This window comes from Cataglyphis hispanica, chromosome 9 (genome assembly GCF_021464435.1).
Source record: "Cataglyphis hispanica isolate Lineage 1 chromosome 9, ULB_Chis1_1.0, whole genome shotgun sequence".
Classification (NCBI taxonomy): Eukaryota; Metazoa; Arthropoda; class Insecta; order Hymenoptera; family Formicidae; genus Cataglyphis; species Cataglyphis hispanica.
The window spans coordinates 2,644,640-2,671,288 of NC_065962.1; the positions used below are offsets into that span (position 1 = coordinate 2,644,640).

A 26,649-nucleotide genomic window follows, 5' to 3' on the forward strand; every position below is an offset into this window, starting at 1 on the left:
AAAATGACATCAAACATGAATAATTTGAATAAGTTTTAATGAAATACATAACAAATTTTTATTATATAGGATGTCCGATAATTTTTGACACATCCGAAATGTGAAGGTAAATTGAGGGCGATTACTACTTCCTATTTGAAAGATCGTTTCTGAAAGCATTTTTGAAGAGGAACATGAGAAAAATAGTAAAAACAAATTTTGAAATTGAAACCCATGTAGAATCTTATTTTGAATTAAAAAATATATGCGTTGGAGACAGTATATTCGGCTCCTCTTACGGGGGGGTTCCACTATCAAAAAATTAGACATATAGATTTGCGTTGAACCTTGCTTTTCGTGGAAAGTGGAAAAACCCAAGGAGTTTTATCTCTGGAAATGTAAACAAACACTTTTTTCACGTCTGCTTTACACAAATACAACATAAACAAACTTTATTTTTCCTTATTTTATATCAGAAAATGCATTAAATTTATGAAACTTTAAAATTGTATATCTCAGAAACTATTGGTCAAAAACTTTTTTTACTATTTTTTCTGCGTCAAAAATGCTTTCAGAAACGATCCTTCAAATAAGTGACTATAGTTATATCATAATCGTGCCGTAAATTGACTTAAACTGAAAAAAAGAACTCTGTTTTTTTCTATAACGCTTAATAAAGTTTATTATTGAGTGATATATAGTCTGGTCAGCACCGACCATCCCCTCCCCTCCACCCCCTTTAGCAGGACGCATATCAGTGAGCCGCGCGCACTACCAGGAGCAATCTGATACATGCCATATCTTACGCAGTAGATACTCGCAGTTGCGCGAGAAGTGCGGTACATACGTGTAAAAACAGAACACACAAGCCTCTTTTTAATGGTATATATACACGATATATATGTATAATGGTATATACATACGTATGTGTATACCATTATACATATATATCGCGTATATATACCATTAAAAAGAGGCTTGTGTGTTCTGTTTCTGTTCCACTATGTATATATAACCATTAAATATATACACTTAAATATATACACTATATTTATTTTCACTGTTACACGTGATACGTTATAAAGCTTTATAATGATCGATTTTATTCGCGCTGTTTTCTGTGTATGTGTGTGTAATATATATATGTATATATATATAATTGCACATGTATATATATAATTGCACGCACATGTATATATATATATAATATATATATATATATATATATATAATTGCACATGTATATATATAATTGCACGCACATGTATATATATATATATATATATATATATATATAATTGCACATGTATATATATAATTGCACGCACATGTATATATATATATATATATATATATATATATATATATGTGCGTGCGTGCGTGCGTGCGTGCGTGCGTGCGTGCGTGCGTGTGTGTATAAGATAAGATATATTGATAAAATTTTGAAAGGAATTAAAAATCTTATTCATATAATACATAAACCACATATATATAACACCACGTGGTGAAAATGGAAAAGGATAAAGCGACAAAGAAGGTGACTTTTGAGAATGTGGCAGCAAAAAAGAGGAGGGGTAGATCAAGATTGAGATGATTAGATGATGTGTTTTGACATTCTATGTTCCAAATTTTCAATTTTTTTTTTATTCTTTTTTGTGCCATGTTTTTTCATGTCTCAAATGTCTCAAAAACATGTCTCAAAATTTTACTTAAATCATTTTTGAGATGTCTTTAGTTCTCGCATTTATTATTCGTAAAAGAATATATTAATGCAATGTGTAGAGAAGTGGGAACATATAATTACAATGCTATTGTAAATTATACTCATATTATCATAATATTATAGAAAAATCATCCCATTTATAAAGCACTTTTTTCACTTATTACTATATTTTGCTGTGCCTGAGCGCGTGAATCCCTCTCCTTCATAAAATATAATCGCTTCCCGTTTAAAAACTATTATAGCTTCGATATTTTTATATTAGGATTTTTATTTTGAAATATTCTAAGGAATCTGCCATTAAGAAGAAGCCCCGGTAGTTTTGGGACAGCCTATATATATATATATATATATATATATATATATATATATATATATATATATATTATATTTGTATATGCTATTTATCGAAATAATTAAAGAATTATATTTTTGCTGAACATAATACTGAACTAAAAGGTAATTGACCTCTTCAACATTTATATTTTAAATATTAACTACAACGGTGCTCATTAAATGTATTTTTTCTCGATTATTGATTGCGTGCTTGTAAATGTTTGCGCTTGCGGAACAAATGTTAACATTGTATGTACACTAACTTTATAATTATAATTTATTTTTTAAGTGCGCTGATGATGGCCCAAAAAATGGCCCAAACGTCTGTTCTGTAGTCCTTTTGCAAAGTCTTTTTCTTTTGTAAAGTTTACTTTCCAATAATAAACTTAATGCGCTACTAATATCCGCGCTTGGCTCTCATTGCCTTATATACACATTTTTTGATTTATTCTTAAGAACCTTTATTTATACATATTGAAAAAAAAAATTATATTTACTAAATCGCAATATAATTAAAGTAGTAGAACATACAGCTAAAATAAAGTTAATTATAAAATAAAAACTTTATTTTAACTATATGCTCTATTACTTTAATTATATTGCGATTTATTAAATATAATTTGTCTTATATGATATATGAAATATATAATATTGGAAATAATAAAACAAAAGAATTTTACAATATAAATTTTTATTTATTTTGCGCAATTTTCTGATATTATTATTTTTGTAGGAAATGTAAACAGCTACTTTATACAAAAATATTTTTAGTTAAAATATTTTTATTTAAATATAATATTTTTTCGCATTTTTCACATGTGTACTTGACGCTTTTTTTACCTTTTTCTTAAAAAGATAATTTTGTTAGAGATTATCTCTTTTATGCGAATGGAATCTAGTGCGATTTTCGGATTGAGAATAAATAAAAGTTAATAACAATTATTCAAATAAACCGTTTAAAAAAAAAACCGCATTTTACCCATGAACCACTTTCCCTGCACCTCCACCAACTAATCGATATTTGTTCGGCGAAGCATCCACAGAGCTATTTATTTTAGAATGCTTCATTAATAAATGATGCTATTTTGTCCATCATTGTGATATGAGAACCTTCTATGTAATGAATTTGCACTGCACTTTCAGTAATCTAAAAGTGATTTCTCTTCTCTAAAAAAATATCTTAAAAATGATAAAATGTGTTACGCTTTAATAAAAAAATTACCTTATGTAGACCATAATCCTCTTCAGGAAAAGTGAAAGGTGTAAGTGTAGGTTTTAATAATATTACAGATGATTTTATGCATGACAATGAAGATATATCATAATCTTGTGCAGCAATTATATGATCGTAAACCGTTGTACATAATAGTTTTTGATTTTCAACACTTAACATATTAATCTTCTCCGAAAAGCGAGCAGTAATTAGTTCTAATTTTTCCTCCCATGTACTGCACTCTTTCAGGTCTAACGCAATCTGCAAATAATGTAAATATTTTTAGTACAATAATACGAAAGTTTATATTGTATTTCCTGGAGATACTGTATGTCTATATTCTTATTGCTTAACTATTTTTTTTATGTTTTTAAACTACGTAAGTCAAATTAGTTTATCTTTTAATTATTAGCAATAACTTGTAATCAAGAATTACTGTTATAATTTGACACCCATTTTACATATATTCTGAAATATACTCTACATTTCAATCGTAAATATTATATAATTCTTAGGTACTGTTATTATTATTATTATTTTAATTATCAATAAAATGTTAAAAACATCTTTTTGTAATCTGTATTATATATAAAATTAGATAATAAAAAATATTTTTATCATTTAAAAATATATATAAGACTTTTAGAACAATATTCAAATAATTTAATAAAGTATTTTATATACTCTTTTATATAACTGTATGTAAACCCAATTAGTTAAATTTTATAATAAAAAGTCATAATGTGATTTTGATAATTGACTAACCATTTCATTGTCAGATTCCAGATATAGTTTTAGAAGATAAAGTAAAATATCATTTTGCAATTCTTGTTGCGAAGTATGATTAAAATAATTTTTACTCAAAAATTTTATCCAATCAGGTGCTCCATCTATAAGTATTAACCGTCCAATGAAATTCTTAGCTTCTAATAATCTTGCTAATTCGATAGCAATTAAGGATCCAAATGAATAACCCACTATTAAAAATTCTTTTTGATCTTGCATTTTCTCCATTACATACTAAAAAATAAACATAAGAATATGAGATAGTATGTAAAAAAAGTGTTAGAATGTGTATAATCAAATACTTGTTTAAATACACAACAATTTAATTAAAAATATCAAACAGATTAGCTTATAATTTCGTACAGGCAGAAGATATGCAGCTGATTTCATTACTGAACGAGTAACATCCGGCATATTAATTGCACCGTGTTGCAAACACATTGCCATAGATTTAATTTTCGATTCCATCAGTTTGTATACGCTTGCAGATCCGTCGATTCCTGGTATAAGAATTATTATGTTTCCAGTAACTTCCCTTTTTGTATCAAGTTCCACATAAATATTTGGACTTAAGTCAGAATCCTTAAGTTTTCGTGTAACCATTTCAAAACTGCCTAAAATATTTGTAGCAGCTTCAGTAACATCATACGTCTTTCCTTCCTCGGTTGCATTTATCATTTTTCTAAGCGCAGCAAAATTGAGGTTTCGAATATCTTCTTCTGTCAATAAAATATCAAATTCTCTCTCTAAGGTTTGTTTAATTTCTACTGCCATCATTGAATCCACGCCTAGTTCAGCCAGTGATACATTTGGCGCCAATATGTTTGAATTTTTCAGACCTATTTTAAAATTGAAATATTTTGATTTGATTTTAATCAAAAATCATTATTTTCTTTTAAAACAATGTAGCAATTATTAAACCTTACATCTCTTGTGATATCTTTAATGCATAATGTTTCGTTATAAAATTTTTATATTACAGTTGCTATATAAACTTACCCATAATATTAGCAACTGCTTCAACTGGATTCATTGCTTGGCTCGATTTTTGTTTCTCAGCAACAACCATACTGCTTACAATTGACCGATCTTGTAGCAGAAATACTTCTAAAGTGTCCAAACAAGAAGATATTTTTTGTTGCAATGTACCTCCGATAATAAGTTCTTTGTCATCTTCTCGCATATCTGCGACAAGCCCAACTTCACCAATTGCGCCCCACTGTATAGCCAAACCATGTAAACCTTCTTTTTTCCTTCTTTCACAAATTCTTTCCATTACGGAATTTGCCATTCCGTAATTTGTTTGGCCTGCGTTACCTCTTCCGCATGAAACGGAAGAGAAAACGACAAAATGTCGAAGTTGAGTGCAAATAGTTCTCGATAATTCGTCCATCTTCTTCGTCGTCCATGCCTTTGACACGAAGGTTTCTTCGAATGTTTGTGGGGATTGATTCTTAAATATATCATCTTTCAACACAACTGCGAGATTGAATATAGCATCTACAGGACCTTGTTCTTCGGCAAATTTTAATATATATTCACAGTCTCTATATCTCGAAGTATCAGCTGTAACGATTTGTATATTTACACCGTAAGATTGCCATAACGTTACTCTTGATCGCTGATATCCGTTTTTTATTCCAGTTCGCGAGGTTACTACTAGATTTTTTGCACCACGTAGAATCAACCAATCAATTAATTCTAAACCAAAACCACCTAGACCACCTAAAACGATATAGCATTTGCGTTCCAGGCAGTAGTACCGCGGATGTGCAAGTATAGGAGCATCCAAGGGTTCATTTTCCTTTCGAATTTTTATTATTATCTGCAAATAATATTCATCAATACAATATTATATTATATTTTGAAATATATATATATATATATATATATGAAACAGAAATCGAAGACACACAGTTTCTATTTACATATAATATTAAAGATAACACAAAACAAAAAACTGTTTGCATTTTTTTGAGAATTTAATATTTCAATTCAAATTAATCTTTATATTGTAGGTATACTAAAATATGATCATACCTTGCCAATATGTTTTCCAGCAGCCATATATCTAAACGCAGTTTCTATTTCATCCCTTTCAAAGACTTTTCTGCATAACGGTTTGATAGCCCCTTTCTTTATCCCTTTTATTATTATATTATACAATAAGATTTTATCCTCTTTTTTTGCACCAAATATCCAATTATCCAATATTATACCATGGAAACTAATGCCTTTTGAGAATGCAAATATTTTTAAAGGATTATTAGAAATCATATCAAACTTTCCAATTTCGAGGAAACGACCACCTTTCGCTAAACAACGGATGGATGTTTGCAATTTTTCTTCAGCTAAAGAATTCAATACGATATCCACTCCGCGACCTTTTGTCTTCTGGATAATCATTTGTTCAAAACTCGTGTCTCGAGAATTTCCAATATGATCCTCGGGAATAGATGGAAATGTTTTTCTTATAAAATTTCGTTTCTCGCTACTTCCAACCGTTGTAAATATTTCGCAACCTTCGTAAAGCGCAAGGTGAATTGCTGCTTGCCCAACGCCTCCTGTACCAGAATGAATTAATACTTTGTCGCCTTTCTTCATTTTACCTCTCAAATACAATGCGTAATAGCATGTGCTATATACGCAAGGAATTGTCGCGGCGTCTTCCATCGTCCACTGATCAGGTATGACCCAACTGAGATATTTATCAGCTGTGTAAACATTTGTAAATCCACTAAAAAAAAGATTTAAAAAAGATTATATAATAAATTATTTATTATATTAAAGTTACATTTAAAAAAATCTTTTTATTTTGAATGATATTCTATATATAGAAAATTAAAAAGAAATATGCAAAATATAACAATTCTTTTATTTATTTACTTCATCAAAAGTTTATTTTAAATTTAAATATAAAAGAATTATTTTAAACAATTTATTTATTAAAAATATATTAATCAAAATTCTTTGTGTGTGCGTATCATTATCTTACCTATTTGGACACATTCCCATTACTCTTTGTCCATTTTTATTAAAACCAACAAATTCCATTCCGATTAAGGAACTATTATTTTGTTCAAAAGGTGCGACGGAAGTCGAAATGAGTCTACCGCTAGCTGTCATAACATCTCTAAAATTAATAGACGCATAGACTATTCTTACCAGATTTTCTTCATCATTGTTGACCAAAGGTATCATGCTTTGCATCCAACAAAAAGTGCTGAGATCACCTCGCACCTAAATTAAATAAATGTAATAAATCATTTTAATTTATTCAAATTAAATTTTATTAAATCATTATTTAATTTAAAAATAAAATTATCACGAAATATTATTACAATTTTTTCTAAATACCGAATCTTCTTAACATACCATTTGAGAAACATAAGCACTCTTTACGAGTTTTGGTTGGGGTAATGGTAATGGAAAATGTCTGTAAGAACCCCAAATGCTTCTGGAACGTATAACATTGATGGGTAAATCCAGTTGTAGCTGGCTTCTATACAACGGTTCTTGCAATGAAAAAGTAGGTGCATCTTTATCTTGAATAAATATACCTCTAATCATTTTACCGCCCGATTCTTTTCGCAAACAATTTACAAGGCCGATTAGTCCGCATTTAAAGTCTCCTTCTGCGACGACTATAATTCTCCTAGTTTCATTTTCAATGTTCATGAATGATTTAAGCCTGTCTATCCATGAGGATTCATAATTATTTATTACTGCAAAGTATTGATCTTGATATACGATCATAGATCTTCACGCGTCACATCACTAAGGCGTTTGCAGAAGCTATTTCTAACACTCGTCAATTCACAATGAACACGCATTATAGAAGTTTTTAAGCGACGTTTTGCTTTCTCGAGTCCTCCACTAAATTGTCTAAAATTTTGTTGGGATTACATCATGCATTCGCGGCGTTACAACATTGAGCATTACTTATGAAATGATCCTCGTATTTTATTTATAAATATATGTTTATACCTGTAACCCAATAAGGCCTACGAATAAATGGACTACATTGTCGACAATATCTTTGTTTTTATTTATTATTATATCTGTCACCGATATATTGTAAGGTCTTAAAATTGTGTCGCATTTCTGGATCGCGTTAGTAAATGCTGGAAATTTCATTAAAGCTCGACCTATCAATATTTAAAAAATCAATATAATTACATTATTTCGTAATGTTTTGTAATACATTCTCTTAAATAATATTTTTGCTAAAAAATTGATCTAAAACTGTATCAATAAAATCTCGGGAAATTGTTTATCTTGATTTTGCACTTTCTTCCTACAGTATTATTACTATATTTTGTATATTTTAGTTTAATCAGATTTAGTTATCATACTTAATAAATGTATGTCAAAAAATTACAAAGTTTGCAAACTGGAGATATTATATCTGTATTTTATATTTCAATTATACTTAAGAATGTCAACATATGCAAAAATTAAAAATTATTAAATGTTAATTGCAAACAATTATGTACGTTATATTTTAATAATTCTTAAATATTTTTGTAATATTATTGTAATATAAAATTTGTGCGATTTACTTACCCATGTTAAAACACTGAGATCCGAGTCCTGAAAATATGAAACAAATCGGTCTTTTCGTACATACGTTGCGTTCTATTTTAATTATTGCATTATCGGATTCATTAGATCCAGCAATAATGTATCCTCTGTAGGAATGTCCTTTTATATTGTCATTATGAATACGATGTAGCAGAGAGATATATTCTACATCTATCGACCGACTCTGTACCTATAGAAATATTATTACTAATCGTAAGTATACGACAATTATGTTATATTTATAATAAACTATTCTTAAAATTAATTTTTTTTAAACTCAAAATTTATGTGTGTTTAATAATTGAGATTCTCATGATATCAAAGAAAGAGGCGCCTATGATCTTGGTGATAACGTATCAATGCATATTATTAAGATACAATTGATATGTATTAGTTCGCTTGGATTGACCCGCCGATTTAATTATATGTTTGCGTCTAATTTTCACCCTGAAGAAGGTCCCAAAAAAGGACCGAAACGTTCGTTCAATTTTGTAATGTCGTAAATTCGGCACTAGATTAATTTAATATTTAAATAAAGTATGCGCACCAACTCCAGCGCCGGCTCTTATTTGTTAATTATTATTGTTTGAATTTGTATTTAATAGAGCCTGTACATTTTGTTTATTTTAATATATAAAGTAATTATAAGAAAAATTTGATCATTTGTGAAATAAATTATAATGTACTATACTGTAATATACTTACAGTAATTATAGTTAGTATTTATTTAGTTAGTAATTATACTTACAGTACTTATAATGTAATATACTTACGTCATCTAATATAATTTTACCCGCTTCCTCCGTACATCCAGAAATAACTACAAGTCTAGGTAAATTATTGTCTTCTTCATTGTTGATTTTAATTTTTGGATTTGGTTTCAGTAATATGTGGCAATTAGCACCGCCAAATCCGAAGGAATTAATACCGATATAACCATCCTTATATTCTGTCGGTTCAGTGATTATTTTTACTCTTCCTTCAATGATAGCCGTCATATTCTTTCGTGGACGTTTAAAATGTATAGTAGATGCTAGTATACCAGTTTCCATCGCTATTAAAACCTTTACTCAAAAATAACGTTTAAATGAGAAAATAATGCATTAACTTACATATAACATTAGATTATATAGTTTTGTCAATCCTATTTTGTTGTAAATTTACCTTTGCAATTTGACAATGACCGCTAGTAGCTTCTGAATATCCAATATTCGACTTTATTGAACCCAATAACAAAGGTAGTTGTCTTTAGCGCATAAAGCTTCATCTATGGCTCGAAGTTCCACAGGATCGCCCGCTAGAGTACCAGTTGCATGAGCCTCTATGTAAAATAACTCAAGAGGCGAAATATCGCAATCTTCGTAAACTTCTTCCAATAACATTTTTGTTTGTCAAATGATGGAAAGGTAATTCCTTCTTCTTTAAAACCATCGCAGTTGGTTTTTCCATAGACAAAAGTCGCATAAATTCTTCTTGCATCTTTTGCTTTTTGTAAGTACATTACTGCAGCTGAATCACTACGCATATAACCATTACCTTCTTCATCGTAAGGTTTACAATAACCATCAGTAGATAGAACTCCTAAAACAATCAGCAGTTTATTTGTTTCAATCAATATAAATGATTGATGTATTTTGTTTAAATATTTTACTATTTAAGCATGTAAGAACTTTGAACGCAGTAATATTATCTTCCATATACCCAGGCAAAAAACTGATGAGTGACAGACGGATTGTTGCATATATTTATGCTAGCGACAATAGCCGCTTCGCAAATGCCAGATCGAATCATCCTGTAAGCTTCCACCATTGCGAAATGACTCGAGCTGCATGCAGTATCTATATTGTACGCCGGACCAGTAACGCCGAGCCAATAAGAAATTTTGCTTGCTATCATATTCTTAGAGCATCCAAGAATGGGTAATCCAGCAATCTATTAACAATTATATACAATTTTCATGTTAAAAATGTTTTCTCTCCATATCTTTTGTGTTAATATCTTTTTGTATATGTATATTTAAATACTTTTAGAAACGCGTGTTTCTTTTATCGATTTTAATACTTAAATTAATAACTATACAATGTGAACCACATACTTGAAGCTTTTCGTATGGCAAATCTATAAATGTATCAGAAACACTTATTGCTGTGATAACGCTCGTATTTGTTCCTTGCAGTTCTGCGGGATTTACACCCGCATCAATAATTGCTTCATAGATATGCTCAAGTAACATTCTGCATCCAGGATCAAGTACATGAGCTTCTTCGGTCGATATGTTAAAGAATTCAGAGTCAAATTTTTCTATATTGTTCATTTTTCCTATTCGAGCAGGCATTTTATAGATATCTGTTAAGATTTAAAATAATTTGAATAAAAATAATAATAATAAAATAAGTAATATTATCATATAATAAGTAATATTGTCACGTTGTTATATGGTAGATAGTTAGACTAAAATATTTCTAAAGACATATTTTATATACAGAGTGTCTTACAATCTCCGCATAATATTTTATTAGCATATTTTATAAGTAAATGTTGAAAGATTGTAATTCCAAATTAAATATATCCGTCACAAGTGATAGCTCGAAATATGCGAACGTGCAAACGTGCTAACGAGCGAGCGATCGAAAATGTGATAGCGCTGGAAACGAGCACACTGGCGAACAATACTTTGGTGAGAAAACACGTGCAATCGAGACTAGTAAAACCGTTACGTGGCTTTATGCGAACATTGTGTTAAATATTTTTTGTTTTATTATTCTTCGATTAAGGCTTTTCATTAAAGTAATTCTTTTGTTTAAAAGCAAATGTGTTTGTTTCATATAAACTTTTCGTCTAAAATATCAATAAATAAAGTCAAAATTCTAATACAAAAATTGCAATAATTTTTGAATCAAAAGCAATCAAAGTTTGTCAAAGATATTGCGTAAAACTCGCGCGCTCATGCTCGTAATTACATTTACATACATACCGATCTGTCATCTATTATTGATTTTTCAAGTCAAGTGATATTGATTTTTACTGCACAACTAATTTTATTTTATCGTTTCCTATGTATTACGCGATATCATTGGTTAACCTTGCTTATAATTCAAAAACTATTGCAGTCTCAAAATTATTGCGTTAGAATTTTTGACTTTATTTTACCCCTAGAACACACTAATAAAGTATTATACGAGGATTGTAAAATACTCTATAATTTTATTTATTTATTTATGATAATGTATATAGATTTTTCAAAATTTATTTTCAAAAATTGTATTATTGTATTACAGTTAGTCCAGCGTTGATTATAGCTCGAACCAAGATCCATTTTATTGAAAATATTATCTTGAAATTCTTTTATATTTTCACAATTAGGAAATTTTCCGGCAATACCAGAGATAACTATTTCTTCTTCAGCATCAACACTGACATATGGATTGAATCGCTTGTTATTTTCCATCTTTTACAAATTCAAATAATTCTGAAAAGAGATATCACAACTTTATTTGAGAATTACATGTATAAGATGTCTATAAAGCCTGTCTCCGTCATCTATATTTCGGGAACGGTTCAAAATTATGAAAAACTGCAAAATACATATCGATCATTTTGAGAGACTACTTTTTTTTTAAGGAAGGGAATTCAGTGTGAGATCAAAAAAACTATATTTAAGAATTTTTTTCTGATAAATAATTGATTTTTTTTTTTCAAATCACTTTATTAGCATCACAAAGTACATAATTTGAACTACTTTTTGTGAAATTTTTGTTAAAAAATATTAATATTTATAACTACAATAGCCAATAGTGTTAAAATTGGCAGGACGTTACAGTGTATTATCGATATTAAATAGAAAAACTAAAATGACATGCAAGCAGATTATGGAATGGTAAGTTAGTTCAAGACATTTTAATAAAAACTTATTCATACAATTTTATTTTGAAAATATTATATTGTGCTATATCAAATATATTAAATATTTATAAATTGTAAATTTTTTTTTATTCATTTTTTTCATACTTGGAACATTATATGAAGTATGGACAGATATGAAAATGAGGTTTTTAAAATGATCACGTAAATTGATAGACTACGATGAAATTTCCAGCTTGCAACGCGATTAGAGATTTTGTTTGCATAAGAATGAAAATTACGTTTTTTGTTAAGTTTCCAAGAAAATTGTACCAGGCACTTTGGTAAATAGAGAGCCCTATGTCTTCCATTTCAGATTTCAGATAATTCCCGATAAAACTGTATAGTGTTAATTGTATCATAAATGTATTCAGTACCATTAAACTTTTTCCTATCATAACAGTGTTACTGACTTTCAATGCGAAAAATAAACTGAAATCCTGAAAAGGATATTTGTGTTACATTTGCTGAATACAAATCTTTTGAAAATGTATAATTTACATATTTTGTCAAAAAATTATAAATGATTCCTAATACTCACCGTTTATACATAATAATAAACTGATAATGACTAATTCCATCAGCAATACGAAACTGATCAGATCAGCAAGTTCTCTAGTTAGCATTATCAGATAACGATGTCTTTGAATTAACACATTGAAACGATCTTTGATTCGCGGTTGTAACATCAAAGTTGATGAAATGTATCCTTATTTGTCCACAAACATGCAATGTAATGTTAAGAAACAATGCGTCGTTACCTTTGGGAAATGTATTAATGCACAGTATTGTCTTATTGCACATTGATATACAAAACAATACTTTTATTATTATTATAATTGAATTATTATTTTTATAATTAAAAGATTTATACACAAAATATAGCAAATAATATTGTTTTTATATATATAGTTTTCATATATAGGTTGTCTCTAAATGAGTAAAAAATTTTGAAGAAATTATTTTTTGTCGAAAATTAAGGGAGGTCTTTTAACATATATTCCTATTTTTTCCCTGAAGAGTTACACTTCTTTAAAGAGAGATAAAAATTAAATTTTTATTTTTTATAATTTTGTTGTTTTTGTTTTATTTTCTTCCAACATTCACTATACTATTCACTATATGCAAATGTTGTTCCAATCGAATTCATGTCCGGAGAGCCGGTGGTCAGTAATGACTGAATGGGAAGTTGTTGTTCTGTTAATATTAGAACGGTGCTCTTTTATTCGAGTAAATAATTGTCTGCCCGTGTGTCCAACATACGAAGCATCGCAATTTTGGCAGCAGATCTTGTAGACCACATTGCAATGATTCTCCGAAGGAAGAGGGTCTTTGTGTGTTTTAATATATCTGTTGAGCTTGTTGGGACAAACATAGGCAATGGACTTGTTAATCCCTCTAATTAGTGGGGACAATTTATCCGTGACACCTCATATGAAAGAAATAGTAAAATATAGGAGAGAGGAAGGAGGGAAATAGAGGAAATGTTGTTTGAGGTAGTGTTTTTTGAGATAGTGTTTTTTGAGATTAGAAACTTTATTCTATTATGTATGGTATCGAAAATAAACTTCAGGGGATAATCATTATTCAAAAGAATGTTGACAATTAGATTTAGGTTTTTTTCATGGTAAGTGGGGTGCGATAATCTAAAGACCCAGTCGACAAGTCCAATAATAACCTCCCCCCCCCTCTTGTGACAAATGGGGTGTTGGGAGTGATAATTGAGGAATCTCCCTGAAAAGGTCGGTTTTTGATACCAGTCGCAAATAAATTTCTCATTAATTAAACTGATAGAAAGATCTAAGTAATTAATGTTGTTATTATTATTTTCTTCTAATGTGAATTGTAATCTCTTGTGGAGAGAATTGAATATGACTAGGATGGTAGGAAGGAAAGAAGTAAGAGCGGCGAAAAGGATGTCATCCACGTATCTGAAATATAAAGGTATTTTTATGGGGAGCATAGAGATGGCCTTCTCCTCTAAATCTTGAAGGACAATGTCCGCCAGGATCGGGGATAGAGGAGAGTCCATAGGAGAGCCAAACGTTTGTCTGTAAATTTTGCCATTGAATTTAAAGAAAGTTGAATTAAGAACCAATCGAACCCCCGCCAAAAATTCTTTGTAAGGGATAGCATTTTTTTCTCAATAAATGCCATCTCATTACAATGCCCTTGATTGCTAGTTCATTCGGGACGTTGATGAAAAGAGAAATTACGTCTAGTGAGGCAAGTTTATAGTGTTCTTCTCATGTTTTTGAACTTAATTTGCTGACTAAATCCTAACTATTTGATACGTGGCTGTTGGATTCTGGAATACTCTCAAAGATGATATTGTGTAGGGAGAAGGCAAAGGAGTGAAGAGGGCTATTAATGGATGAGATAATTATCCTAAGAGGGCAATTGTCCTTGTGGATTTTCGGCAGACAGTACAGCTCGAGGAAGAACTCCATCGCTAAGAAACAATGTTCTCGATTTGATTGCAGAAATGTAATCATGCTTCCTCCATCTAGTTATTAAAGTACGAAGGTCATTGGTAACTCTCCTGACAGGGTCTTTATCGACGATAGAATGGGTGTTTTTGTCATTCAATAGGCTGATGGCCTTTGTCTGAGCGTGTGATTAAAAGATCCGGATGGTCTTTTAAAAACCTGCTGGTGGTTCTCATCATTTTCTCAATGTAGCGATCAAACTCAGAAGGGTTGGAGGGAGAAGAAAGGATTTATTTTTGATACCATACATAATAGAATAAAGTTTCTAATCTCAAAAAACACTATCTCAAAAAACACTACCTCAAACAACATTTCCTCCATTTCCCTCCTTCCTCTCTCCTATATTTTACTATTCCTTTCATACGAGGTGTCACGGATAAATTGTCCCCACTAATTAGAGGGATTAACAAGTTCATTGCCTATGTTCATTGTTTATGTTTGTCCCAATAAGCTCAACAGATATATTAAAACACACAAAGACTCTCTTCCTTCGGAAATTGCAATGTGGTCTACAAGATCTGCTGCCAAAATTGCGATGCTTCGTATGTTGGACAAACGGGCAGACAATTATTTACTCCAATAAAAGAGCACCGTTCTAATATTACAGAACAACAACTTCCCATTCAGTCATTACTGACCACCGGCTCTCCGGACATGAATTCGATTGGAACAACATTTGCATTTTGGACAAAGAACCCTCCTATTCGAAAAGATGCATCTCTGAAATGCTACACATTAAACAACAAAAAACGGCATCAATTTACTGGAGGACACTCTCCTTGACGGCTCTTATTTTCCTATTTTACAAAAATGCTCGCTCTAATACTCCCTCCTTGTAAGATCTTTTTCTTTCCTTGTCTACAATCCCGAATTTATTTATATCGGTTCTCCTAATTTTGACTCCCTTCTTGCTGTTATTTTGTTTATTTATCCCATCCTTATTTGTCTCTTTGTTTTACTTGCTTCTCTCTTAATTTGTTTTTGTTCTCATTCGCCATCGGATTGTCTTATCGACACAACAACCTTTCGTACACTTAAAATATTTTAATAAAAACAGATTTTATCCTTTGATTACCTAACAGTATTCTCAATGGTTTTATTTTATTTGATGGTAATTTGTTCGTTTCAACCTATTTCATACCAGTGTTCCACCCCCTCATGTAAGTATTCCACTTTTCCATTTTTTGTCATGTATTTATTCATATCAATCTGTTCCTAACATTAATTTCTTGTGATTCACCTGATAGAGGGACCTTACGCTCGATCGGACTTTCCGTTCTCAAACGCTTTGCGTGCGACACCGAAATTCATCATCCCAAAGCGACATGCACACATACGGACTCTCCTGTTTCCAAATTGAGCGAGGATTTCTTCTCTCACATGTGGAATACGTCTATCTTCGACACAGACGCGGTTTGTTATCATGGCTTACTTATCCTAGCGTATTTTAAAAATGCGATAACTTTGTAGCGCCGAGTTATTCTTCCATTTCGTTTGTGTTGCGACGGCTGATTTGAGTGACCATTGCGAGTTCATTTTCATTAACATTGTATTTTTTACATGCACTGAGGAGGACCCGAAGAGGGTCGAAACGTTTGTTTATATTAAATTTCAATGAATCAATTTTAATTTTTAACTTAAATTGAATTTAACTCCACGCACTGATTACCGCGTCTGGGCTCCAACTGGCCTCCTTTCTTTCATAGTGATGTTATCTTTAGAGTCTTTCTATACCCCATCTTAATCATTTTTTCCATGTGTAATTATTTAAAAAAAAAATTCTGGCATCTAATTTAATATGTCTGATCATGACAACTTGTTTTTAATGATTATCAAGGATATAATTCGCTGAGAAACCACGTAAACTTCCGCGTTTTTACAATGTTATCTATATTCAATAAAAAAGTGCATTACATTAATAAAATTAATAAAAATCGTTGTGTACATTGTAGTAATATATTTTTTAATAAAAAAATTCTTGTTTTGTAATAATACGGAATAAAACACAAAATACCTATAAAAAATTAGATAATCATTACCAAGATTAGCTATAGTTGTTAATATCGTTATAACAGTTTCGATAAGACAAATGAATTGATACATGTTGGCTGGAAAATTTAAATATTCCAGAACGCATCTTGAAGGAACTGTATACTCCAACATCGTGCCCTTGTTTGTTATGTTAATCTGATTACTTCTCTGACGACTCTGACGAATACGATCTGATTGATCGTAATTCAAAAAAGGATTTATCCCATATATTATACAACTAAAGTAAGAAAAGTCCAACATAGAAAAACAAAGAATTCTTCCTATAAAAGTATGTTTTCGCATAATATCATGATCTTTTGTGTTGTCGTGAGATAATCGTTTAAAGCAGAATCGTAATTGGTAATTAAACTATCTGAATAAATGCGAAACCATATCGTCTATATATATATATATAATTTCTAATCTAATAAATTTTTTCTAATACATATTTCTATTTAAAAAAAATATTTGAATGCTATTTTTACACTCTCATGTTTTTTTTTCTCTTTTTTACTCTCGCTCAATTTCTCTCTCTCTCTCTCTCTCTCTCTCTCTTTCTTCCTCTTCCTTTTCCTTCTCTCGCTCTTTTTTTCTCTTTTTCTCTACGTTTTTCACTTTATAAAATATCATGTAAGAAAATTTTTTTTTATATTGATTTATAATTGTAAAGTATTATATAACATATAATCACATATATATAGGACAACTCGGAAAAAGATGACATGTCAAATGACATTTTTTCGCAATTTATAATCTTGTCAATGAAGGATATCACTATTGCTCCTATAGTATCAATATTTAATGAATTACTAATCCACTCAATGTACAGGCGTCTTCACCTTTTTTTTTAATCATTTGTCTAAATATGGTCTAATTATGGGTAGCGTATCCACAAAACCGTATATTAAACTAGAAAATTTATCATTGAGATTATGTTTCTTTATTGCATCAAATAATCTAGGACCATCAAAATTACGACCACGTAAATTATGAGCAGCGAGACCACACTTTGTTTCAAAATTCTCAACCCACTGCAAAAATGTTTCCAATGCGACTTTCATTGAAACTGATGATCCGTAACTTTGAATCCGTGATACATAAGATCTCCATGACAATTGATCAGACCATTGGCTGCAGTCGCACCTATGGAGATTTTCTATGTTGGATTGATATAAATATCAAAATTTTTTTGCCAGATTTAACTGCAATCTGTAAGACGTCGCAATTTCATCTCAGGCCTGAAATCTCTAAATCAAAGAGGATAATCGGAATATCACTCTTGTTATTATGCTCATTATTTTCTTCCTTAATAGGAACAGCTGACTATGTCAATAAGCCACAATTACTTTAATACATAAGTTCTTCGTTATTTCCTCATGATAGTGTAGAAGTTTTTTTTTCCATACAGTTTTTTTATATCGATGAATATTTATGTGAGCTTTCCGTTGCAAATAAATTTTGTTTGTCTTGGTGATATGACGTGAATGGTGCTTTCCAGGTAATAGCTAAATTTTTTTTGCTATTTCTTGGGTATATCTTTCCCCAAAGTTTTTTTGAGCAACACTGCATGAAAATCGAAAATCTGTGGATGCACTCATGCTGTAGCAATGAGATTTGGGAGCTTTACTTGCCATTGTGGCATTTAAACTCTCATTGCGATTACTAGAGGCTCCACAAGAAAATTTTGCAGCGTTATCAGCCAATTTATAAAATACTTCTTCCAAATATTTAAAAATCTTACAAATTTTGATTATTAAATCCTTCAGGCACAGTACAATGGTCATAGTTTTCTTTTTATGTAACCTTTTTATGTAACATTTTATGTAATAACACTATATGCTACATTGAGTATGAGCGTTAAAAGCATGATGTGAAATACTATGTATAGCTACAGCCATAGTTATGCTATTTCCTGTATTTTGCGCAATGGCATATGTCAAGCATTTATGAAGATATACAATCCTCTCTTTTGTCAGCTCTTTATGTTTTTTTTTTCAATACCATAGAGTTGTTTTTTGACATCTCCTGATGCGTGATTTTTATGTGATTGTTTGAGAATGGGGTAATTACTGGCGCTTCGACAAGCAGCAATGGTGGAATTATCAACGTCCCCTATCAAAATTCCAACTTCCACATTTTGGGATTTGAAGATTTCACTCTCGACAACAAGTTTTTCTCCTACATAAGGTTCCACAGCTTTTGCAGAACCGTAAAAATTTCGACAACAATCGTGATCAGGGACATGTCCATCATTATTATCATACCTTTTACATTTTCTGTTACATCTCGAATAATCTAAGAATCTAAGATCATTTCGCTAAAATGACTAATGACAGCATTAAGGCCATTTAAACTGTCATAATTTCGACCGGACCCTTTTATACTCCATTTCATATTATAAGACACCATTTCATATCATCACACAAACTATGTCATCAAATAATACGCTCTGTGACTCTGATTGTAGATCATATCCTTTCGCGATTTTTATTGCGCTATATTACTATGCTGAATTACATACTTGAGATGGAATAATAAATCCCGTTTGGAATTCATCAGGCCTATATAATAATTAAAAACAATTTTTAAAAAGTAAAATTAAGGATACTTTTTATCAAAATTTTTTATTAAAATACATAAAAAATTTCTATAAAGATAATTTAAAAATATTTTAATTATATTTTACTTTCAAAATAAAGAAAAATAACTGAAACATTATAATAAACAGCGATAAAGCATTATAAAAAAATGCAATAAATTCTTAAAAATTAAAAAAGAAGTTATAAAAAATAAATTCATTAAAAAGAAGAGATAAATGAATTATTAATATGTATAATAGTTTAGAATTTAACATTAAGAACGTCTAAAATTAATTGTCATAAAAGTATTATAATTTACGAAAGTTTGGTTAATAATTATGTATATACAATTTAAAAAACTATACTAAATTCAATGATTATGGATTATTTTTTTAGTGTCTTTATTATTTTACTTCAAGTAAGTAACTTACTTTTTTGATTCTTTCATTTTTCATTTAAACGGAAAAATCTTTAATCAGGAAAATAGGACGGTAAAAAGTTCAATTAATTACAATAATTTTTTGATAGCTACTTCATCTATGGTTCTCTGCTTTTCGAGCGTTATAGCATTTTACAACTTGTTCTTGCCACTGCCTCTGCCGCTAATCCAACTTCTTCTTTATATTTTTTAAAAGTTTTAAAATCGAAGCAGGATATATTTATACATGCAAATAATTTATTCAATTGTGACTAGCCTAATCCACTGTAAAGTGCTCTTAAAAAAATTGAATATATAACAAAAATTTACAATTTACATTATATTTAGCTTTGAAATCACATTTTTTAAATCAAAACAAATTTTTTTATCTAGTGCACATTTTGAATTAATATCTGTTATGTATAAGTAACTTTTATGTTTGCGCGCGCATAGAAGCGCCCTCTGTAGGATTAAGCAGCGCAGGTTGTATGTTGACCGAAAGCCGCGAGCGTGTCCGAAAAACATTTAACAGAAAAGATTTATAATAAAACATATATATGTATATATATATATATATATATATATATATATACCCACGTTGGAAATTATTATATTCAGAAGCCTAAAAAAACATAAGAGTTGGCGACGAAGATTCACGAAATGGCGGAAGCACTAGTACAGGCTACGTTCCACATTGAACCTTTCGATATAATGACAAGTGAAGGCCATTGCACGTTAAAAAATTTTAGTCGTAATCATAAGGCCGTAAGAAAATTGACTTATCACAATCAAATATTCTAAAACATAATAAGAATGTTTGAACTATGATTGCTTGATTTACTTATGACTTTACGATTACGACTAAAATTTTTTAACGTGCAATGGCTTTTAGCCACGTTGATTAGCCAAATTGATTAGAAAGTGCTTTTAAATTTTTTAAAATACCAGAAAACAAGGTATCGTACCTATTACATTACATTGGACTTGCAGCTTTTGACGTTATTTGTCATAAATGTGCATCAGACAATTCTTACGAGTAAAATTACGACGAATTACAAGAGAAACTACAAGAATTTTACGCTCCTACACCACTAGAAATTGCTGAAAATTTCCGTTCCGAGCAACGACAACAATTAGAGAAAGAAAGTATATTACAATATGTAGCGGCACTTCGAAAATTATGTAATAAATAAATTGTAATTTTGGACCATACCTCAAGATAGCCTTACGAAACCAATTTGTTTTTGGTATGAAAAGTACCAGAAATCAATCAAGACTCCTCGAATCTCGAAATTTAACATTAGATAAAGCTGTACAATAGTATGAAACAAGTATGGAAATGCCAGCAAAAGATAATGGATCAATTATAGGCACAACGGTACTGGTACAAATTGTGAATGCTAAAAAGTTTTCAAAACAAAAATCAACTAAACGGGACAACTATTCGAAGAAATCATCTAAATCTACACATCGTTAGACACCTATTACGACTACGAGAAACTATATATTTCGTAATACACAATTAAATAAAAACGTTCATTGTTACAGGTGCAGAAAAAGACATTTAGCTACTCAATGTAGGGGATCCTTAAGTGACTGGCGAACTCCGATGGGTTAGCGCCCTCATCTAAACGTAAATTTGCCGATAATACCGGCATTTGTAGTTCCGCTATTATCGATAGTATTAAATTAATTTAAACATGCATAATAGAAGATGCAATTTTTGCATTGTGTTCCATATATTCAAATGAGAATATTACAATATATTTTACTGCTTTATTTATCGTCTAGCATATGTATCCAAACATATCTAAGCGTGTGATATTAAAATATATATGCGTGTCTTTATTGCATTGAACACAATTTGAATATTGCTTACATAATAACGTGTACTCTTCTATATATTTTTTAAGAGAAATACCATTTGGACATATGTGTCCACATTTTTATATATACACGTTTACGTATACATATATATAATATATTATACACGTATATACATATATATAATATTTTATATATGTATAAAATATATATATATATATATATATATATATATATATATAGAATTGATATATATATATATATGTAAATGTTTATGTATTTGTAGTATAAATTTGCAAACATTTACAATACATTATGTATTTATCTCAATCGCGATAAAATAATGAATTTACAATATTTTGAATATTGAATATTCGAATATCTTGAATATTGTAAATAAAGAGTAGGCCCATCCATCGCCTATTCTTGTGAGACACAACCATATATTCTTTTTGTCTCTGCAATAAAGATAATCCTCGCATTGAGATTTTCTCTTAATATTTTTTTGCATATCATAAGCTTTATGAATACGATAATAAATATTTATCATCGTTTTTATCATTTATTTTACACACATGCAAATTGCATCTTGTGTGAAATAATCAGCACACGAATTGATCGCCTCTGGCATATATTTTACACACATGCAAATTGCATCTTGTGTGAAATAACCAGCACACGAATTGATCGCCTCTGGCATATATTTTACACACATGCAAATTGCATCTTGTGTGAAATAACCAGTACACGAATTAATCGCCTCTGGCATTTATTTTGTAACGGTCTACCCTTCCCGACGCCACGGATCGGCTCGCCGGTTCCAGGATTCGGGAGAAGGAAGAGACTCGAGCTCGCAAATTACACACTCGATTTGGCCAACAAATAATAAAGATTTATTCGTGCAAACATATGGTACAATGGAATTGGCCGTTACGCTTAGGACGCGCGAATACAATTTGGGCACGCAGCCCGGGTTTCTAATGCTAGAATATGGCGGACTTAACTTAGGGAATAAACAAATGAGATCGGCCTATACTAACAGAAACGGTAAAATTAATATAAGAGGAATCGTCACAGGAAATAAGAGAATGGGATCGGCTAACAAAATCGGGGGCGGCCGCGTCGAATCCGTACTCTTAACGGCGAACCCGTGCCAGGACGTGACGTCCGGATCCGAGGAGTTGCACTGCTCGGCGGTCTATCCTGAAAAGGACTAGGGACCCACCGGCGCGCTAGGCGACTTATCCTAAAAAGGACTGAGCGCCGGAGATGCTGTTCCTGGCGTCACGAGCGGGCACCGGCTCTCTGCTTAATATAGACGGCTTAGGGACTACGCGTGGTATATACTAGAGACGCGGGTGCGGAGTCAATCGGACGGAGCTTAAGGCTCTCGGTCGCGGACCACCGGTGGTCGTCGCACGGTGCGCGAAGTCGCCGGTATCGCGAGGAGGCGACGAAGAGAGCACTCTTCGTCGCGGACAACGCCGGTCGTCGAGAGCACTCGACAGGGTACGAGAGCACTCGTCCCCCGGACCGGAGGTGGTTGGTGTGACGGAGAGCACTCCCTCGCACCGACAGGACTGGACGCCGAGAGCACTCGTCTCCTGGACCAGGTCGAAGGAACGGGATAAGGATCGGTCAACTGGAGTCTCAGAGAGCGCTCTGAGGCTTCGAGTGTCCCGAGGATCGGGACCAGGAATGGTGCCGAGAACCGTGTCGAGCCGGCTTATATACCCGACCGGCTTCCCTTACTTAGGCTCGCGCCGCCCTAGTGGGGGATCGCATGGCCCAGCGGCGGCTCATATGATGGGCTTGCTGCCTCGCAACGGCGCGGCTACATGAAAATTTTGTGGGGCGCCAAGCGCCGGCCTCTTCTGCGGACGGGTGGACGGTCCGCGAGGCTCTCGTAACGACGTAGGTCGTTACAATTTTTTAACCAAAGCGCACATGCAAAACGCATTTGATATGAAAAACAACCAGCTCACGAATTGATCGCCTCTGGCATTTATTATTTAACCAAAGCGCACATGCAAAACGCATTTGATATGAAAAAACAACCAGCTCACGAATTGATCGCCTCTGGCATTTACTATTTAACCAAAGCGCACATGAAAAACGCATTTGATATGAAAAAAAAACCAGCTCACGAATTGATCGCCTCTGGCTAATTAACTACTGTACCTGTAACTAGTATTTTAAAATACTAATATAATAAAAGAGGCAAGCTTTTCTCATTATATTTGCGTCTCATTGCGTTCCCGCACATCATATATTAAAAATAGTACACAAAAAAAAATTTCAACGTGTAATAACGTGCTATAATAATACGCGATAATCTCTTGTTACGCGTATGAACAAGACACGCGACAAACTGAGACTGAGCCTGCCACGCACTGATACGATCGCGTGCGTCTGTCGCATGTATGTGTGTGCGTACAGCTGACTTACTGCCTGATACATACATACTTACATACTAATTGCTATAGATATCGCGTAATAATGAAAATGAAAACTAATCTTTATAAATGTTTATCTTTATAAATTAATATTCTATGACCGAAACATTTATAATATAAAAACATTATTTTTATATTATTAAATTAATTTCATAAAAACAAAAATATTATTTCTATTTTACGAAAAAATTATATAAAATTAATTATTTATATGTATATTATGAATTATTCTGTATAATAATAATAACTGTATTATCTTTGTATATTACACATATGTTATATACAAGGTGTTCCCAAATTCAAATTTTGCAAAGGAATAATTCTGGAAATATTAAATAATAATAAAAATTGTTATCAATTTTTTAGCAGTATTTTCTAAAATTTAATAGCTTTTATTTTATAACTTACGATTTATATGATCGCCTGTGATTCGTGCATCTAATAATTGATAATCGAGCATTTAAAGTTTCACTTATTCTATATGATAATTAATTGATAAACTATGAAGCTTTAATATCAATCTTGTTACTAATAAAATACTAATAAGATATAAATATATATAAAAATGATTATATATATATATATATATATATATATATATATATATTTATTTTTATATAAAGTTATTATTACCCAACTTATTATTATCAACTTTTTAATATCAACATGCCAAAATTATTTTGTTACCTATAATATGCTGATAACGTGTGTGTATTTATATATATATTTGTGAATTTATATATAAAGATGGAAACATACGTATATGTATTTATTATCAGATAATAACTATAAGATCAATTCAATATTAAATTGATTAATTAATTATTATATTTATATTTTACATGTTGATATTAAACAATAACAAGTTGATAATAAAAACTTGGGAACTTTATATAAAAATGAAAGTATATATATATTTTATTTTTATAGCTTATTAGTAACAAGATTGATATTAAAGTTTGATAATTTATCAATTAATTATTGTATGTAGAGTAAGTGAAACTTTAAATGCTCGGTTATCAATTATTAGACGCATGAATCACAGGCGATCATAAAAATTGTAAGTTGTAAAGTAAAAAACTACATTTAAGAAAATACTGCTAAAAGAAATTGAAAAGAATTTTTATTATTTATTGATTTAATAATTTAATAATTCCAGAATTATTGCATTACAAAATTTAAATTTCGAAATTTTGAGGGATACCTTGTATATAATATATAATGTCTAATATACAAAGATAATACAATTATTATTAATTATACAGAATAATCTATATTAATATACATATAAATAGTTAATTTTATATAATTTTTTCGTAAAATAGAAATAATGTTTTTATGTATAAAATCAATTTAGCAATTATTTTATATTAAGGAAAACAAAATTGCAAAAGAATACCTCTGCGCATATTAGCGCGGGTACAAATCCGAATGATGCGGCATCGGAGTTCTTTTTTTATCTACTAAATATAAACATTTAAAAAAAAACTTAAACTTGCATTTTATCAATATGAATATAAATATAATGGATTAATGACATTCTTGCGATAAAAATAATACTAAATACGATATAAATCGTATAATTTTTAATGAAATAAGTAATCATAATTGATTAAAAATAATCCGATTTATGTCATGTTTGATATCATTTTAATCACAAGAATCTCATTAATCCATTATATTTATATTCGTACTGATAAAATGCAAAATGCAAGTTTTATTCTATAAAAGATTTATATTTTGTAGATAAGGAAAGATCCCGATGCTAAAAAGTCGACAAAAGAGAGAGCAAGAAAGAATGAAGGAGCAAGCGAGCTGACAAATTTAAAGAGTTCCGAAGTCTCGCTCACCAGGCCCTTTATCTGTAATCTTTGACGTATATATGTCACCTTACTAGAAAATAAAAATTCTATATATTGCATTTTATATATCTGAAAATAATTGTAATGGATTAATTATATTTTGGCGATTAAAATGACACTAAATATGATATAAATCGGATTATTTTTAATAAAATTGTAATTATAATTTTATTTACATAATTGATTAAAAATTATGCGACTTATATCGTGTTTAGTATTATTTTAATCGGTAAAATATCATTAATTCATTGTAATTATTTTCGAATCAATAAGTGCGAAAAACAAAAATTTTACAGTAATGATATATAACGCGAGAGATTATAGATAAAGCGACCTTTGCGAACGAGATTCCGAAACTGTTTCATGTTATCTCGCTTGCTCCTTACTTGTTCTCTCTCTCTCTTTCTCGATATTGTTAACCATGTGGCAACAGCGCACGTGCTCGAAATCGGCTCGAATATCATTATTTGGC

General features: G+C 30.6%; 1 protein-coding gene and 1 pseudogene across 1 annotated transcript; both read right to left on the minus strand.

Annotated features, from left to right (window-relative positions):
- Positions 1–2,824: 2,824 nt before the first annotated feature.
- On the minus strand, positions 2,825–12,232 carry LOC126851882 (fatty acid synthase-like). Its single transcript, XM_050596218.1, is given in 18 exon segments — positions 2,825–3,182; positions 3,258–3,509; positions 4,014–4,268; positions 4,398–4,873; positions 5,034–5,859; positions 6,075–6,771; positions 7,030–7,274; positions 7,410–7,794; positions 7,855–7,910; positions 8,022–8,182; positions 8,601–8,808; positions 9,392–9,682; positions 9,783–9,868; positions 9,871–10,002; positions 10,005–10,204; positions 10,324–10,550; positions 10,714–10,964; positions 11,895–12,232. Coding segments are annotated over 18 exon segments (5,013 nt in total). The 5' UTR covers positions 12,067–12,232; the 3' UTR covers positions 2,825–3,089.
- A 388-nt stretch (positions 12,233–12,620) lies between these two features.
- Positions 12,621–19,060, minus strand: LOC126851883 (odorant receptor 22c-like; annotated as a pseudogene).
- Between the last annotated feature and the right edge of the window lie 7,589 nt (positions 19,061–26,649).